At 42.9% G+C, this 18,691-nt stretch overlaps 1 protein-coding gene across 11 annotated transcripts in view; it reads left to right on the top strand.

Annotated features, from left to right (window-relative positions):
• ADAM22 (ADAM metallopeptidase domain 22) overlaps window positions 1-18,691 on the top strand; it is a 133,501-nt gene that overhangs the window by 64,918 nt on the left and 49,892 nt on the right. For all 11 annotated transcript variants that reach the window (XM_060280776.1, XM_060280777.1, XM_035128903.2 and 8 more), the window contains exons 5-7: window positions 10,085-10,167; window positions 15,092-15,155; window positions 15,423-15,492. In XM_060280776.1, the coding sequence (XP_060136759.1) occupies window positions 10,085-10,167; window positions 15,092-15,155; window positions 15,423-15,492 (217 nt within the window). The remainder of the gene's footprint in view (window positions 1-10,084; window positions 10,168-15,091; window positions 15,156-15,422; window positions 15,493-18,691) is intronic.

Raw genomic sequence — 18,691 nt, 5'->3', positions numbered from 1 at the left:
TCTGGGAAGCTGTGATGGGGGCATATATAGTGTGAAAGGTGCAACAAAACCCATATGCATGTAATTGCCAGAGTTGGCAAATTACTTTTAGGTTGCACATTTGCTGCCCTGGGTTCCTTTGGAGGAAGGTGCAAGGGATAATAAACATTTCCTTGCATTGAGGTGTAGCTCATGGAGGAATTCAGTCATGTATGAATTGTCTCCCAAGAAATGCAGATGTCCTCTTTGGCCATAGCGAAGTAGTAGAAAGTGTGCTTTGCATGTAGAATCTCTGCATCACCCTTGCAGAGCGGCTGCCAATCCGGGTAGATGGACTGATGGCCTCGCTCAGTGTCATAGCTGCCAAGTTTTCCCTTTTATCACGAGGAAGCCTATTCAGCATAAGGGAAAATCCCTTTAAAAAAGGGATAACTTGGCAGCTATGCTCAGTGTTCATGGCAGCTTCCTGTTCCTTTTCCCTAAAGCCTAGATGGATGCAATATGGTAGAAGATGGTTTGCTGAGAACTCCTTGGCTTGTTCTTGCAACACATTCTTAGCTGCTTACATAATTTTTACCCTTGCCGTTCTGCTTCCCAGTCACCTTGAATCTGAGAAGATTCCTAGACTAGGAATAGGTTGTGATACATCAACAGCTCCTGTAGGTGATGTTGTAAAATGCATTCTCCTCCGTAGATGTGAGGAACTAAACTAGCTGTCCTCTAATATAGGCATGTCCAACAGGATCGTGATACTCCCTGAAAAAACCTAACCCGAACCTCCCCCCCCCCCCATGGGCCTTCCTAAAAAAAGCTCAACAACTTTGACCTGAACCCCAAAAAGGGGGGTAGATCACTGCCAGTTTTTAACTCTGTGAGTAGATCGCCGTCTCTTGGGAGTTGGCCACCCCTGTGTATTTATAGACAATGCCTTATTAATTTCTACTTCATGAAAAGGGTGTAAAAAGCAGCAGGCACTGTCAGTGTCAGAGCTGCAATTGATGTTTAGACGTAAAGGATCAGAAACCCAAATGGATTGAGCTTCCCTGTTTTCATTATTCCTCTTTTGTCAAATCATAGTAGCATCAAGGTTTACTGCTTAACTATTATGGGCGGTGTGCATCTAACTTGTTCCATCAGTGCCAGGTTTCCTGCTTGCACAATGGGATGGACATACCTGTCATGTGCCCCTAAATCTGTGTGGGGTTTCCCTGCAACCCTCCAGAGCAGATTTGGTAGGGTGTAGGATGTATGCAGGGGAAGAAAGTTCTGTTGCACAAGCAGAAATCCTTGAAGTGACAGAATGAGTTGTTTGGATACCACCCATTATCATCATTATTGATTATTAATATATCAAAATCAGTATGTGTAAACTAATACACACACCCATGTCAATAGCATCATCAGGAGGCATACTGCTTTACAGAATTCAAGGGGATAGGTCCCTGCCCTGAGGAGCTTACAAGGTAAAATTTCTCATTGCGGAAGCAACAAAGGAAAGGAAGATGGGATAAACAGGAGAAGCAGCATGCAGTCATTGCAGCAGTATGTGCCATCTTAGGTTTCTCAGCCTTTAGTGCCACCTCAAAAAATATTCCAAAAAGCCACCAAATTCTGCCAAAAAACTGCCAGATTCCACCACAATTGCTCCCTCCAAACCTCTTTTTTCAAACTCCAACTCTCCACAGTCCTCAAAGGTCGGTGCAAAGAAATCCTGGGATTACTAGCCGTTTCTCCCACTGTTTACGTGCCATTTTTGCATTTTTCGTGCCCTAAGGCCTTTTTCCTCAGTTCCTTTCTTCAATCAAATATTTGCCCCTGCAGAACCTTTTAAGGGAAAGGGCACATTTTCCTTCTACTTCACATCGACGTTCCATTGAGGCATGCAGAGTCTTGATACTTGCAAGAAGATACTGTGCAACAAGAAAAGAGCAGAAATGCTTCCTTTATGTAGGTCAGTGATATTCACTACAAAGTTGCCAGGGGCCTCTTTTAAATCTAGGAGATGTGTTCGTGGAGGGGCTTAATAAAATGCAGTTCGTAATGCTAAAGCTAAATTCTGATTCCTTTAAATGCTAAGGAAAGGAAATTACTTCAGATTTTGTGCCCGCAAGCCCAAGTGCACATGTTTGTAACATTCCTCCTCACAAAGGGAGCCGCTGCCTTGCCGCTGCCTATCAATTGCTTATCCCCTCTTCAAGCCTTGGAAGTCCCATTCCAGGGAGTCCCACTTGGCCCCATCTCTGTTGTCCTTCTGTTGACAGATGAGAAGTCTTCACTGTTTTGGCTGCTTTTTGTCCTGCTGTGTTTTTACTTAGTGTTGCTATACAGTGATTTGCTTTTTCATGATTGTCTTCATACTGGATTGATTAGTTACATAGGCTCATGTGGAGAGATCAGCAAATACATATGATGATAAGTGTGTAAGTACAGAAAGCCACAAATACAATCTATGGGGCAATAAATCGTGGCATTTGCCCCCTACGCTCAACAGATGCTACCATACTTCTAAAAGCTAAAGAAGCTTTCACTGCTCTGGAAAGAACATTACCAGCATCTCCTTAACCGCAACCTTCCCCATAGCTGCTGAGGTCCTCTCACAAATTCTGCCAAAACAAATTAGAGATGAGCTTGCAGCATCTCCAAATCTGGGAGAGTTGTGTACAGCTATTAACCAAATGAAAAACAACAAAGCCAGAGGACCTGAAGGGATATCTGTCGAAGTCTTCAAAGTGGACGGAATTGAATTTACACAACAATTTCACAATCTCATCGAAAAAATCTGGGAGCGAGAGGAGATCCCAGCAGACTTTAGGGATGCCAAAATTATCAACTTTTTTTTTCAAAAAAAGATGACAGAATGGATTGCTGTAAGGGGGAGACAGTACAGAGAACCTCCCCTTTGCATCAGAAGTAGCTCCTCCCCAAGCAGTGATGGAAGCGAGGGCTCTGAGGAGGCAAGCCAGGAAGTGGAGGGAGAGGGCCAGGGCTCTGGCAGCATGGGAGAGCCCCGGCTACACAGGAGGGAGGAGAGGGGGGGGAAGGAGGGGAAAGGAAAGCATGGAGCGTAGACCCTTTCCTCCGGTTCCGGAATCACGCAGGAGAAAGAAGGGGAGGAGATTCACTGTCCTGAGACTCCTATGTTGGGGGAGATCACATGGGGGGGCAGTGCCGGATTCTGCATCGGACTGAGCAGACATGTTTTACACACCTGTCTCACTATAAATAGAGTGCACCAATAAAAACTGTTTAAAGACAAGCATGGGGAGCGTCGTTACTCTGGAGTAGTCGCAAGAACCCCCTGACAATTGTGGAAACTATCTTTATTAGCTGTGGACAGCAAAATTCTTGCAAGGATCTTAGCAAACCATCTCCTAACTATATCCGAGGCTACCCTTCCTGAATCCCTAAATGGTTTTCAACCTTCTAGGGAGACAGCATACATGATTTTCACTGCTAGACAGCTTCAAGAAAAATGCAGAGAGTAAAACCAACCCCTGTATATGGCGTTTGTTGACCTGACTAAGGCCTTCAACACTGTAAATCGTAATGCCCTCTGGACTGTCCTTCTGAAAATCGGCTGCCCAACAGAGTTGGTGCTGCCATGCTAAGGAACTGGTTTCTTGCAAGTGCAGAATGAGTGTTATGTGGCACAAGCTCAGGAGCTCAGGATTACAGACCTGAAGGAAACCTGTGCCACAACCACAACATAAGAAATTAGGGAAAGGAAGCTTGCAAGAAGGGTAGAAGGCTGTAAACAACAGCAGGACGTATGTTACTCCCAAGGCCATTCAGTGAATACCACTCATTCAGGACATTCTCTTTGGTCTACAGCAATCACTAAAAATAGCTTGTCTTGCTCACCTAATTTCTAGAGCCACTGACCCAGTTCATAACTCAGTGACTTTTAAACATTTCTATAATGCAGCTGAAATATCCATTTTAAGTGGGACGGACACACACACACACACACACACACACACACACACGAGGAATGTTGTGCTCTTTGAAACACTAGTCCATCTTTTCCATTTCTCTAGAAAGTTTTTTTTCCTGTTATTGGCGTACATTCTTGAAAAGCTGCGATTGCAGACGGTTTTCCAGCATCTCAGATGCAGATTTGGCTTATGTTTAGCTGTAGGCCTTGAGCCTGGCTCTCAAATAGCACATTGATGCTGTCAAGCAAAGAGGACACATTAATAAAAAAGCAGTGAGTGCACACGCTCTAGAGATTATAGTAGTTGTTGCCGGTTTGAAAGTGCTACTTGTAAGATAAGAGACCAGAAGTTTCAGCAGAGCAAGTGGCAGATGAATTCCTTGGTCAGAACTTCACATTACATTTGAGCACCTAAAACAATTGGGCCTCTTTGGGAGGAAATGATTCAGAGAGTGGGAAGGGCTGTAGCTCGGTGGCAGAGGGCATGCAGAAAATCCTGGCTTTCAACCCTGGCCATTTCCCAGGCTGCCAGCCTTTGCAGAACAGGGATGGACTGTATGTGGTCCTCCCGATCTTGTTAAGACTCCCATCAGCCCCAGACAGCATGTTCAATACCCATGGTTGGGCAGGGGGTGTTATTAGAAAAATTCTAAAGTCTTCCAAAAAGGTCAAGATCGCTGTTCTAAACATTGGCCTTAAATTAATGAACCGACAGCTCAAAACTACACACAACACTCGGCCCTGGGAAAGAGGCAACAAGGTGAAGGGAGGTCAAGCTGCTTCACACTTTGAGCCTCAGGGCATGGAAAGATGCCACATGTGCTCTGCTGCTCACTGCCAAGGAGATGTGGCAGCATCTGCTAGAAAAGCTGCCTCTTAATTGCCTCCCTGTAAAGATGAAGGAACTGGCTTTGAATGTCACCTAAGAGAGGCCCAAAAGGGAAGGAAGCTGGGGACCATTTTTCTGTGCCCTTTTAGGAGTCAGAATTTAGGAGTCAGAATCATACAGTTGTAGAGTTGGAAGGGATGCCAAGATTCATCTATTCCAGGGGTCAGCAAACTTTTCCAGCAAGGGGCTGGTCCACTGTCCCTCAGACCTTGTGGGGGTCTGGACTATATTTCGAAGGGGAAAAAAATGAACGAATTCCTATGCCCCACAAATAACCCAGAGATGCATTTTAAATAAAAGGACACATTCTACTCATGTAAAAACACACCGATTCCTGGACCATCCGCGGGCCGGATTGAGAAGGCGATTGGGCTGGATCTGTCCCCCAGGCCTTAGTTTGCATACCCACGATCTAGTCCGGGCATTTGCAACAGGTAGATCGTGATCTACCAGTAGATCACTGGATATCTGCAGTAGATCACTGGTAGATCATTGGCTCCCCCTAAAGAAGCTGAACAACTGTGGATCCCCTAAAAAAAAGCTCAACATTTTACCTCCTCCCTGAAAAAACTCAACAACTTTGACCTGACCCCAAAAGGGGGTAGATCACTGCCAGTTTTTAACTCTGGGTAGATCGTAGTCTCTTGGGAGTTGGCCACCCCTGATCTAGTCCAACCCCCTGCAATGCAGGAATCTCAACTAAAGCATTCATGACAGATGGCCATCCAACCTCTGCTTTTATATATGTTGGAAGCTGTCCAGAATGGCTGGGGCAACCCAGTCTGATGGGTGGGTTACAAATACCATATTATTCTGTGTATAAGACTAGGCTTTTTAACAACAACAAAAAAGGTTTAAAATTGGGGCTCATCTTATACATGGGTAGCAGTGAGGGGTGTTTTCTTAATTTGGAGTCCCCAAAAATAGGGGGGCATCTTATACACGGAAAAATATGGTAATAAAATTAACAACAACAATGATTAAGATGATGAAGATGAAGAAATCACCACCTCCTGAGGGAGTCCATTCCACTGTCGAACAGCTTTTATTGTCATAAAGTTCTTCCTGATGTTTAGTCGGAATCTCCTTTCTTGTAACTTGAATCCATTCATTTTGAGCCCTGCCTTCCAGAGCAGGAGAAAACAAGCTTGGTCCATCCTCCGTGTGACAGCCCTTTAGATATTTGAAGATGGCTAGTATATCTCCTCTCCGTCTCCTCAGTTCCAAGCTAAACTTGGCTAATTCCTTCAACTGTTCCTCATAAGTTTCCATATCCTTGATCATCTCAGTTGCCCAGAGTCAGATTCATGCTTTTGCTCCCACAGTGGCATAAGGCACATGCCTAGGAGACAGGCCAAAAAGGGCAGAACTACGTGATCAATTGCATGTATGAAAACCCGGGGAGTTTCTTCTACAAAAGAAGAAAACCTTGGCATAGGTCTTTCACTGTTTAAGAACACTGTAGAAGGAAATGCATTGGGCAGGGAGTTGTAAAAGAAAGGTTGTGGGCAGTTTGCTTGCACACATGCAAAGAAAAAGACTCTACTGCCTCAGATAGAGTCAGACCATTGGTCCATCCCAATATTGTCTACTCCCAAGTTGGGGAAGGGACACCAGTGGCCTTCCTGACAATGTTGGACTATGTCTCCCATCATCCTTGACCATTGGGTGGGGCTGATGGGAATTGGAGTCTGGAGGGCACCATCTTCCCCACCCCTGCCCTAATGTATCTCAGTGCCGAAGCTTCTTTTTATACCAGCATTTTGCTGGTGGGTTGTGTTTTCTTTCTTTCTTTCTTTCTTTCTTTCTTTCTTTCTTTCTTTCTTTCTTTCTTTCTTATGATTTTCAATTTTATACATTTCAATTATTTTACAATCATTTCAATATTTCAAAACTCGACTTCCTTCCTCCTCTTTCTGCGGTTCCTTAAATTTATTTTATATATTTTCTGCATATTCCAAATTAACTTAAATTTACTCATTTAGTCATCTACTTTAAATAGATACTCTTATAATCCATTGTTCTTATCTGTTTACAGCTTATTTGTAAATATTCAAGAAACCATTTCCATTCTTTTATAAAAAGTTTGTTATCTTGATTTCTTATTTCTCCGGTAAAATTTGCCATTTCTGCCTATTCCAGGGGTTCCCAACAAAATTTTCTTGAGGACCCCTCATCGAGCCGCTATTGTGACAAGGACCCCCATTAATTCCTAATCCTAAAATTAAAAAGTGAGAGCCAAATTAAGAGTCTTTTTATATTTTATATTTATACGTTTTTTACAGTTCTTCCTCTTCATCTGTAGGCCTTTGTCGTTTTAACGAACCACTTTTTAACCAACGGTCCATTTTTAACTACGCGAACTGTAGCTTCCGCGAAAAACAACGCTTTGTTTACAAACACTACTGTTTTGCAAAGAGGCAGCACGCGCCAGGGAGGAGGGAGGGGAATGGAGAAGACAGGGTACCTGCGCAGTAGCGCACAAATGAAGCCGACGCGCGCAAAGCATCTTGGGGAGGTGAGCGTTAGTAGAATGCGCGCGCTGCCTCTTTGCAAAACAGTAGTGTTTGTAAAGCGCCACCTAACGGCATACAGCAGAACTACTACCTCTATCTAATTCTAGTTTTGCGCTAGACTCTGCTCATGCAGGAAGCGGCCAAAACAAAAAATCTGTTATCATACGAAATATATTTAATATGTTTTTTATTCTAATAGCATCTTGCGGACCCCTCTGGCATAGCTCGCGGACCCCTGGGGGTCCCCGGACCACCTGTTGGGAACCACTGGCCTATTCCATAAGTTTTTGTATCCATTCTTCTTTCGCTGGGACTTCTTCTTCTTTCCATTTTTGGGCAAGTAACATTCTTGCTGCTGTAGTCGCATATATGAATAACTTTCTATACAGTTTGAGTAGCTCTGTCCCTATAATTCCCAAAAGGAAAGCTTCTGGTTTTCTTTACAAATGTTATTTTAAACATATTTTTCAGTTCATTATATATCATTTCCCAGTAAGCTACAAGACCACCACATATGCTAAAAAGAACCTTCTTTCTCTTTACATTTCCAACACTTATTTGATTTTGATTTCATACCATACTTAACGACTGTTTTTTTCTCAAGTGCCATAGTTGTGTTCGTGGCCAAGCACCATTTTGTGTTTGCTTCCTCTTCCTCACACGCCATACATCACCCACCAACAACCACTGGCTCAGCAAAGAACATATCTAAAACTTGGGAGCAATGCACTATCTTGCTACTGACTTAATCTTGTGGACGCTTCAGTAATTGGTAATTAGATTTAGCTACATGCTGAGGGTAGTGATTTTTTAAACCCAGTGACCTTGGAATGGCTGCCTGCTGAAGAAAAGGTTACTCATCAGTTGGCATTTTGCAAATAATTCAGAACTCATTAGCTTGACCAAGGAAAGGCAATACTGTGACTAGCAAATAATGTCACTGATTTTGTCTCCTCTCCCCTCAGGCTAGCAAGTGGTTGAAGGATATCTAAATGGGAACTGAGCAGAGTGACATTTTATTGCTACTTGGGAGTGCTGTGTTTAGTTCAGTGGCTAGGAGCCAGCTTCTCCAAGTTACTTGTTTGCTGGAATTTGAGATACGCAGAAGAGGCAGGAAGTGATTTCAGACATACATCATTTTATTTGTAAGCTGTCTTTCCATAGTTAAAACCATGCTCAAGGAAGCTTACCAACATGGGGAAAAAACCCCCACGTAATTACAAATATAACAAATACAGCCAACAATAAAACACATTGAAGGCTACGCAACCAAATCCACGCTAAATCACAATAAGTTCTAAAAATAAAGATACAAAGAATAACAATCTCAATAAGAACAACGCCCCTTAAACAATTTACCAACCCAAGAGTCTCTACAGCTTTTCTAGCTGGAGTCAGTCAGGGCTCCATCCTCCCAGGCCAGGTGGAAAAAGGCCTGCAAGGCAGGGAGCAGGTCTTCCAGGACTCGCAGCCAAGATTATATCAGACTTGAGTCATATTCATAGTTGACCCATCGAAACAAATGTGATTAAGTTATTATTGACTAACTTGTTCTTCGATTTTAATGGGTTTACTCTGAGTTAGGCTGTATACACACTCCTGCTTACCCTGCACCAGCGCACTCCCGCTACATGACATTGACCACAATCCATGTCTGTTCTGTACCTGTCCTGTCCTTTCTCATGAAGTGCTCTGTTTTGATGCATTTCCCTCTCCAACCAGTTTCAATTCAAACAGGAAAAAGAACCACCAAGCTGTGTTTTAAGCTGGTAATGCATACACTACCCTAGTCAAAACAAAATAAAAAATTCCTTCCAGTAGCGCCTTAGTCTGATATTTTATAGTATAAAATGCATTTTATTAATTTTTTTTGCTACATTCCTTCACCCACTGTTGCAAACAGTGGATTGATCATATATACCAATGTTTATAGCAGATTGAAATTAGTTTACTGCAGATGAGTTTTAAAATGGGATGTGCCGCACTACAACAACACCCACCCACCCCCAGCTGGACTTGAGACTGTTTCATGGGGAGAAATGAACACAACTTCGATCACACATGCTTTGAGTTAATTACAATTGTGCATATAAGAAAATATTAGAGGGATGGTCCAAAGGCTTCCTGGAAAAGGGGAGCTTCTAGAAGGCAGTTGAGGAATAAAGGACTGGCAAGAGGAAATGGGCAGCAGCACCGAGCGAGGGAAGGCCAATCTATTTATCGGTAACCTGCATAAACATGGTTATGTGCGTAAGTTGGTGTGTGAGTTTATGCCTATATTACTTTTCCATGTCTCCTGTTAGTTACATTTATTGCTGATAAGTAATAAGCGATTTTTGTCTTGTACTACTGGTTCCAACATGGGCCAGCTGTTCTGGTTATATTCTACCAGTGTTCTTCATAGAGTAATATGCTTGTGTATATATATCACAGGCTGAATGTCCACATTTTGGTGGATGTAGACAATCCGAGATCCACATTCAGCCAACCTTGTACATTTGCTCTGATTGTAATACATGTAAAGTCAGAGAGAATCACAAGAGAATGTTGGTGTTCAAAGCTCTTCGGTTATTTACGCAGCAGGAAGGTTCACCCCTTGCATCAGCAATTGTAATGAAACCTAGTTCACCTACTGTATTAGCAAAGGTAGGACTAGGTATGGCTACCCTGCTCTCATTTACTTCAACCTGATTGACCTGTGTTGATTTGAGAAACACTGCTGTGTATGTGTATTGTGAACTCAAAAGTCTCTGTTTCTAATTACAGGGTGGAGAGCACTGTTATTACCAAGGTCACATCCGAGGAAATTCAGAATCATTTGTTGCCCTGTCAACCTGCCATGGACTTCAGTAAGTTTGTCTAAGACGTATACAAATAGCTAACTTGAAACAAAAAGGGGAGGGGGGGTGAACTTTCTAGCACAGGCTCTGTAGAGCACGTGCTTTACCATGGCCTGGCAGCCCCAGACCTAACCATCGGTGGCAGCACCATCTACAGCAGTGACAAGGGTGTTGAAGAAAATGCTTCTTTCTCCTCTTCCACATTGCCATTGGTTGTAGGTCAGAGGGCTCCAAGAGTGTCAGGCGTCTTCAGTGCTTGCTGAGCTGCCCTGGCAAACATTGGAGCAAACTGGAGCACTCCTTCCAGCTTCTGGAGAGCTCCAACCTACTATTGGTGCTGATGGTGGTGTGCCAGAGGGAGGAGAGGACCAGAGAGAGAGAGTTGGAGGGTGTTTTTCTGCAGTTCATAGTGCTTGGCTGAGTGAAGAGGTCCTCCTGCCCAGACCAGTGCTGCAATGGTAGAGAAATGCCTCTCTCCACTTTTCAGAAAAGAATTAGAAGATAGGAGAGAATGACTTCTTTCTCCATTGTTGGATTTCAACAGGAAGGAAAATCCACCTTCTGCTGATCGGTGGGGGTTGCTCTCTGTATGTTTTCTCTGCAATTATGTGCATGTATGTGTGCCTGTGTGCCTGTGTGTGTGTGCCTGTGTGTGTGTGTGTGAGAGAGAGAGAGAGAGAGAGACAGAGAGAGAGAGAGGTGGGTGTGGGTGTGGGTGGGTGTGAGAGAGAGAGACAGGTGGCAGGTAGCATGTAGCACAGGCACAAAAAGAGGATCACACTCACCACTGGCTTGTGACCCTTGAAGGCTTGTCCAAACAGTGAATTGCAGCTCTTGGGCCAAAAAGGACTTCACTACCCCAGGGTAAGCAATACTGAGCTAAATAGACCAATTATATAACTCAGTATAAGACAGATTCTGATGCAAACATGTCCATAATTCTATTCATCCTACCACTTGTTTGTTGTTGTTGTTTTAAATGGGCCAAATTGGAAATACTTGTAGTTTTGGAAACAACTCACATTTACCTTGATTGCTGAATGAACCGTTTTGCGCTCAGTCCATGCTGCATTAGCTGTGTTAGATACCAGCTCAACAACCAGCTTGTGATAAATACCGTGTTTAGTCAAATCTAACATTGGCACACTCTTTCTGGCTGAATGGTGTTACGAAAATTAAGGTGCGCATTAGATCCGATGGCGCATTTGCATTCACCAGCAGTTACCTTTTTTCCGTTTTGTTTCAAGGTTCTGAAAATTGAGGTGCGCATTAGATTCGATGGCGCATTGGACTGGAGTAAATACGGTAGATACCTACCGCCAAGTAGGTGTCTTAAAGAGGATTAGACAAATATAGGGTGGAGAAACCCAACTAGTGGCTACTAAAAACCGCTTTGAGGGTTTCTGCTGTAGTCAAGTGCTGTGTGTGTGTGTGTGTGTGTGTGTGTGTGTGTGTGTGTGTGTGTATTAATGAAATAAATAAAAGATATAAAATACTAGACAGGAAGGCTAGACGGAGCCACAGCTTTATCAGCCCCAGCTAGAACAGCAAGTCTTCAGAGTCGCGAAACAGCTGAAGGCCACCACATCGATTACCCCTGGTGTAATTTCGAGTAATTTCGTTGTTCCCGCAAGGGGACAATGACAATAAAGATATCTTATCTTATCTTGTAGTGGCTCAGAGACTGCATTTTGAACCTGTTCAGAACTTGCATGAACTCACGAACTGGGCTTAGGCAAGCCAGTACCTCAAAGCCTTCACCCCCTCCAACCACCATCCCTCTTCAGTATTGTGGGAGTGGGGAGTACTGGCCTCCCTCACAGGTTACCTGTGGAGATTACTGAGATAGTGTATGTAACACATTCGAAACGTTCTAAACGTAGTGTCCTTATTGGTCTGCTTCTCTATATTTGATCTACATATGATACAACATCAGGCCTGAGGGATCATCCTGTGGTAAGAGATTGCTTCTAAGGTCATGATGAGGCTATAAATAGAAAGCTCTTACCTCACGATTCTTTGTCATCATCCAACTTCCCTGAAAAGCCTGCACTTACCTTATGGGATCTTCATTGATTTATTGCTCAGTACTTTTGGTATCACTTTTCAAAATAAATTTAAAAAAATATGTGTGTATTTGCAAGGCTGACTTTTTTTTTTAGTTTGTCAACCCTCCCCCACCCCTGAGTAATAAAAATATGTGGCTTCTTCTTTTGCAATAATCAGGACTTGAGAGTGGGCCACATTACGTGCCGAGCTCAGGTTACATGCTGAACATTAGCCTAAAAATAGTATCTTTTTAATGCAGTCTGCAGGGCTTGGCTGCATGACTTCCTTCAATAGTAAGATGTATTCTTTATTTATATATATATATATAAAATGCATACAGCAGTTTCATTTAAAAGAAACCAACAATCATAACACGTGGAAATTCAAATGGATCACCAGCTAACTATTACGGGAAAACGTTTGCTTCGTAATTATCTGCGTTTGCCTGGCAGCAAAGAAAAGTTTTCAGCAAACGTTTGAAGGTTACTACAGAAGGCACCTGGTGAATCTCTCTTGCATTCCTTAGGAATGGGCCAATAAAGGCTGGGTTTCACTGTGATGGTAAATGAACCTCACTATCCCAGCACTGATGTTCCTGCAGATGATCAAACCAAAATATAAGGGTTCAGGCAGTCCCCAAGGTATCCTGGGTCTAAATTGTTCAGGGCTTTGCGAATTAATACAAGAATCCTGATCCTGCCTCAGGAGTAGATGGGTGGAGTACGCAGATACTTTAACAATGGTCTCACATGTTTTGCCCCCACCAGCAGTCCAGCTGCAACATTCTGCATAAGCCAGAGCTTGTAAACCAAGTCCGAGGGCAGCTCCAAACAGATCGCCTTGAGGTTACTAACACAGGAACTACAGTGGTCAGGGTATCCCTTTCCAGGGATGGCCATAGCTGGCAAACTAGACAGAGCTAGCAAAAGGCACTCCTAGCCACAGAGGACACTTGGGGCTCTGGTGACAGAGGTGTGTATCCAGGAGGATGCCCAAGCTACACACATGCTCCTTCAGAAGAAGTGCGGACCTGTCCAGAACAGCGAACGTGCCTATTTCCCAGACATATATCGGCTCTTAGACCATTATCCATAATGCTTGCTTTGCCTACCAGACGATGGCAGGCCGCGTCAAAGTGGAACTGCTTGATTTCATCTTGTTGGCTTGTGACTTACAGTGACACTTTCCATTCATCTTTTGGTCAAACTTTCCAGACCTGATGATTTGTGAAGAAGAGATAAATCCACAGTATACTTGTCCAGCTCTCTTTAATTATCTCTTTCTTTCAGCTGCTGAATGTTAATAATATATCATATCCATCCTAAAAACAGAAGGAAGCCAGGATGGAAGACTTGTATGTGTTGGTGGCCTTCCTGAGTGTATTGTGACTGCCTCCTTCAGGCCACTCGCAGAAAGAGTTAGACCCCATCAGATAGGGTGGCCCTTTGCTGATTTTATCTTGTGGGCTCCTGAGCACCCTCCTCAGTCCCCCCTCAGTATATTAAGGTACTAGGGTACTAGCTGTCAGCCAAACTCCTCTTTTTTTCTCGGGCTGTGCCAGGCCGAGCATGATCCCAGCTTTGTGAGAATATCCGACAAGTCTCCACCATTACCACATATGCAGGTGTATGTGGGGTTTGAGCCATATTGTCCATGTCATGCTTGGGGGGGGGGAATAGAATCATAGTATCGTAGAGTTGCAAGGGACCCCATGGATCATCTAGTCCAAACCCCTGCAATGCAGTGTGAGGCTCGAACCCACAACGCTGAGATTAAGGAGTTGCACTGAGCTATCCCAGCAGAGTGTTTTAATTTGATGCACCATACCAGCTTTAGATTTTTAAAATGCAAAGGTGTATGTAAGGGGAAGAGAGTGTAGAGAACCTCCCCCTCTCATCAGAAGCAGCTCCTCCCCAAGCAGCGATGGCAGCGAGGACGCTGAGGAGACCAGTCAGGAAGGGGAGAGAGAGGGCCAGGGCTCTGGCAGCATGGGAGAGCCCCTGCTACACAGGAGGGAGGAAGAGAGAGGGGGGAAAGGGGGGAGAAGGAAAACATGGAGCGTAGACCCTTTCCTCCGGTTACGGAATTACGCAGGAGAAGGAGGGGGAGGAGGTTTGCTGTCCCAAGACTCTTATGTCGGAGGAAGTCAAGGGGTGGTTCAGTGCCGGATTCTGCATCGGACTGAGCAGACATGTTTTACATACCCAGCTCACTGCAAATAGACCACACTAATAAAAACTGTTTAAAGACAAGCATGCGGAGCGTCGTTACTCTAGAGTAGTCGCAAGAACCTCTGACAGTGTAGGACAGAATTTATCAGATACATAACACTAGAGACTTTAGCTGTGACTTTTGTGGGGTGTGCCTCTCTTGCAGCCACAGCTAAATGTCAGTTTTGGGGCCATTGATTACGGCAGAATTCGGGAACCCCGTAGTGAAATCCCTAATTCCATCAGCTCACAGAAGACACAAGTACATTGTTGCAGAATAGAGGATTGCAGACGCTTAGAAAGGAAAGGCCATCTTAGAGCATCTCTCTAGTTAGTAAATGATATAGTGCCTGTAAGATGCCAGTACCTGCAGCTGTTCAGGTAAGCAGGGTGTTCTCCCTGGGTTGCCGTGCTGCCTGTTGGTGGCACGCAGGAGGCACTGCACATTGATGCGTTTAATGAACTGAAACTCAAGGTGATTTGGGTAGTAATTCCTGCGAGGCAGACAGAAATTGTCAAGAGTGTTTTAGAGTGTAGTGTGTTTCCTGATGTTTTACTTTATTGTCTTTAAAACGCCAGCTATTAAGTTCACAGTATATCATTATATATATATATATATATACATAGTTGTATTTTTTATTTTGCGAGTCTGATATTTCCCTAATTCTTAACAGCGGCATGTTCTATGATGGAAATCACACGTATCTTATTGAGCCGGAAGAAAACTACACTTTGCAAGTAAGTAGATAAGTGTTTTGTAAGCGGAATGCAGATATTATCTACAGGAAGCATATTTCGCAAAGTTGCTCTTTCCTTCTTTAGCAAACAATTTAGGAATTCTTATGTAGGTTCTAGCTGAGTTTCTGAACTGTCAGGAGGTTGCATCAGAAAAATATGCTTCTCAACTTCATAACAGATGGCATAACAGCCCTTTGGTGCTAGAGTAAAGTCCCAAGAAAGTTTATTTTGTATTACTTTACTAAATTTAGATGTTTCTTATTTCAGGAGGAATTCCATTTACACTCTGTTTACAAATCCAGATTATTTGAATTTCCTTTGGATGATCTTCCATCTGGTATGTGTTTTTTTTTTAATCTTGTTTTTTTTAACACAACAAACGTACTCTTAGCTCATCCTTCATTGATGCACTTACTTCATAGTTAATCACTTGTAGGGTTTGGTTTTGTTATTTTTAAACTAGAGGCTGAAGAAAATAATCTGCCAGCCTGATTGGGAAACAGAAAAAAATCTAACTCCTCTTCTAATATTAAGTCTGTTCTCTAAAACCCCCTCCCTCCCTCCAAAAATATTTTTAGCTTTTTGATATTATGATAGTTTCTTAATGACTGGTTTTAGGAGTCTCCACAAATAAAAAAAACACAGGCAGATTATAACTGATGCGCTTCTGTAAATACATTACTGCTTATGTCTCTTTAGAATAATAATATATCATAATAATAATAATAATAATAAATTATTAAATTATTCTATCCCGCCCATCTGGCTGAGTTTCCCCAGCCACTCTAGGCGGCTTTCAACAGAACATTAAAAACAGAATAAAACTTCAAACATTAAAAATGTCCCTAAACACGGCTGCCTTCAGATGTCTTCTAAAAGTCGGATAGTTGTTTATTTCCTTGACATCTGATGGGCGATGCTGAAGATCTGAAGAGGGTGTTTTCAAGGCGTAAGAACAAAAGCACATAAGACAAGCTTGCTGGATCTTGTCCGTGACTCAGCTAGTCCAGCATCTTGTTCTCACAGTGGCCAGTCAGATGTCTGTGGGAAGCCTGCAAGTCGGACATGAGCACAACGTTACTCTGCTTACTGGTATTCAGAAGCACAATGCCTTGACAGTGGAGGTAGAATATAGCCATCGTGGCTGGCAGCCATTGATAGTGTTGTCCTTTGTAAAGGCAAATGCTTGCATGCTTCCCAATTGCATTTGGTTGGCCACTGGGAGAAGAGGATGCTCAAACAGATGGACCACTGGCCTGATCCAGCAGGTCTGTTCTTATGTCTTCAGCTCTGTCTGGTGGTTCCTTTTACGAATTGGTAGGATTTTCCCATGATCAGTTTGTTCTGTTCAGTATCATTCTTTGAAAATAATAGAGCACATGCCACGCTGAAGTAGTATTGTGGTATTGTTTGCATGCATGTTGTGTGAAAATATACTTGGGAGACAAAATAATAAAACCCGTACCCGTGGTTGCTGCAGTCAAAGCTTACCATGAAACTAAGGGGTGATTATAAACACAAAAATCGGTTCCGCACCCTTTCTTCTTCCTTGCCTTATTTAGTTGCTTATTACATTTTTATTTTGCACTTCCTGTAAGGAACTAAAAATGCAGCATGTAGTTTTTCCACCCTTAATCCTCACAGCAACCCTGTGAGGTAGGCTGGAGTGGTTCAAGGATGCCTAGTGGGTTTCATGGATGAGTAGCACCTTGAACTTGGGTCTCTCTTGTCCTCGTCTTCACCGTTACACTAAACTGCTTATTTTGAGAAGTCAGTATGTGTTCCCCCCACCCCTTATTTGCCCAAGTACCACTTTTGTTGCAGAGAGATAGCATTTTCTCAGCAGCTAAGTCACCATCTCCCAGATAATACATGCTTAGCTTTCGTAACTGGAGTGTGGGTTATGGCTGTGCAAGTGTTCATGGATTTATTCTGGGCATGGTTTGTGATGGAAACAGAACAACATCTCTCCCTGGCTCTCCTCTCGATAGAAGTTCTATGAATATGAATAGATTTCAAATAATGCTATTTTTTTCAAATGATACAGTTTATATAAACTATAAATACATCTAATTATACAATACTTTTCAAAAGCATTTAGTTTGATTTTAATTATGAAAATAATAATATTTAAAACATATTTCTGCCATTGTACTATTCTTGAAACGGTGAGTAATTAATATTTTAGTACATTTAAGCTGATGGGTAAACCTATTAGGGGAATCTGGAAATATTTCAGTGCCTATGAAAACATTCTGAAGTGTTTGGGGTTGGTTGGGGAGCCTTTTTCTATGTTGAGGGCCACATTTCCTTGGAGGTAATCTGGCAGGGGCCACATCCCAGCAGTGGCCGGTTCTGGAGCCCGTGATGGGCAGATTCAAAGTCAAAAGGGGTGGGACCAACTCTCTTCTATTTCTTTTCCTGCCTCTCCCTTTTCTCCCTCCTGCCAAACCACATCAAATTGCTATATTAAAATACTGAGAGCTACATGTAGTTATGCCGAGGGCTGTATGTGGCCCTGAGACTGCTGGTTGCCCAGCCCTCTTTTAAATCATCTAAAATAGTTCAGAAAGAAGACTGGTCCCTTTTCCCATTGTTATTTTTTTTAGAAAGGTCAAAACATAATAAAACTGCTGTTGCATGGGATGGATGATGAAGAAATATGTTTGTGTATGAAAGCTACACTCGGTTGCATAAAAACTGTCGATTTTTTTTTCACTCTCAGTTTTGTAGAGACAGCAAAAATCAGTTTTCAGTTATTCATATATCCCTCCTGGGGGCAGTTTCAGAAGTAGGTGGGTGATGATACGCTTCTGGTTTTTCGTAGCAAAATCCATTTATATGATCGTTCAGATAAGGAAACTGCCTTTTGGTGAAATGCTGAGATGTTTGTTACATTGGCTTTTTATACTGTTTTTGGTTCTGACTTCTCTTCATGCCATTAATACTTTTTTTTAAAAAAAAATCAACTCTTATCTCGCCTAATTAAAATGCTGATATAATTGGGCTTTGATCATCACTGGCCCAGGCTGCCATCCTCCACAGACTTGCCTAAAAATTAGTGCTGTTGACGTCAGTGGGAGTAAGGGCTCCACTTAACAGTGCAAATTTCCTGCACTCAAAATGCTTTGGTGTGGGAAAATGGATGTGAAGAGCGGGTTGTCTTTGGCCGCTGACTATGCATCAAAGGTAACAGTAACATACTGCTCATAATGACAAAATAACTGCTAGCAGGATGAGGGACCTGTGGCCCTTCAGACGTTGTTGGAACCTATCTCTTATTGTCCCTTAATATTGGCCGTCCTAGATGGGGCTCACAGGAGACAGAGTTCAACAATATCAGGAGGTCCATCAGTTCCCCACTCCTGTGGTAGAGGTGCAGTAATATTCTGCTCATGTTGGTTCTTTGTCTGTATATAAAGCTGCTGCATGCTGTGGCTATGTAAGTAGCCATTAGAGAAGCAGGTATGCAGCCATGGAGAAATGGAAAGTGGGTATTTTTTTGGAGACTACCTTTCTTATCTGTGTTGTTATTT

Source organism: Zootoca vivipara, chromosome 12, assembly GCF_963506605.1.
Source record: "Zootoca vivipara chromosome 12, rZooViv1.1, whole genome shotgun sequence".
In the NCBI taxonomy this organism is placed as follows: domain Eukaryota; kingdom Metazoa; phylum Chordata; class Lepidosauria; order Squamata; family Lacertidae; genus Zootoca; species Zootoca vivipara.
Note: the sequence above shows the minus strand (reverse complement) of the source record. Positions and strands in the feature narration are given on the sequence as shown.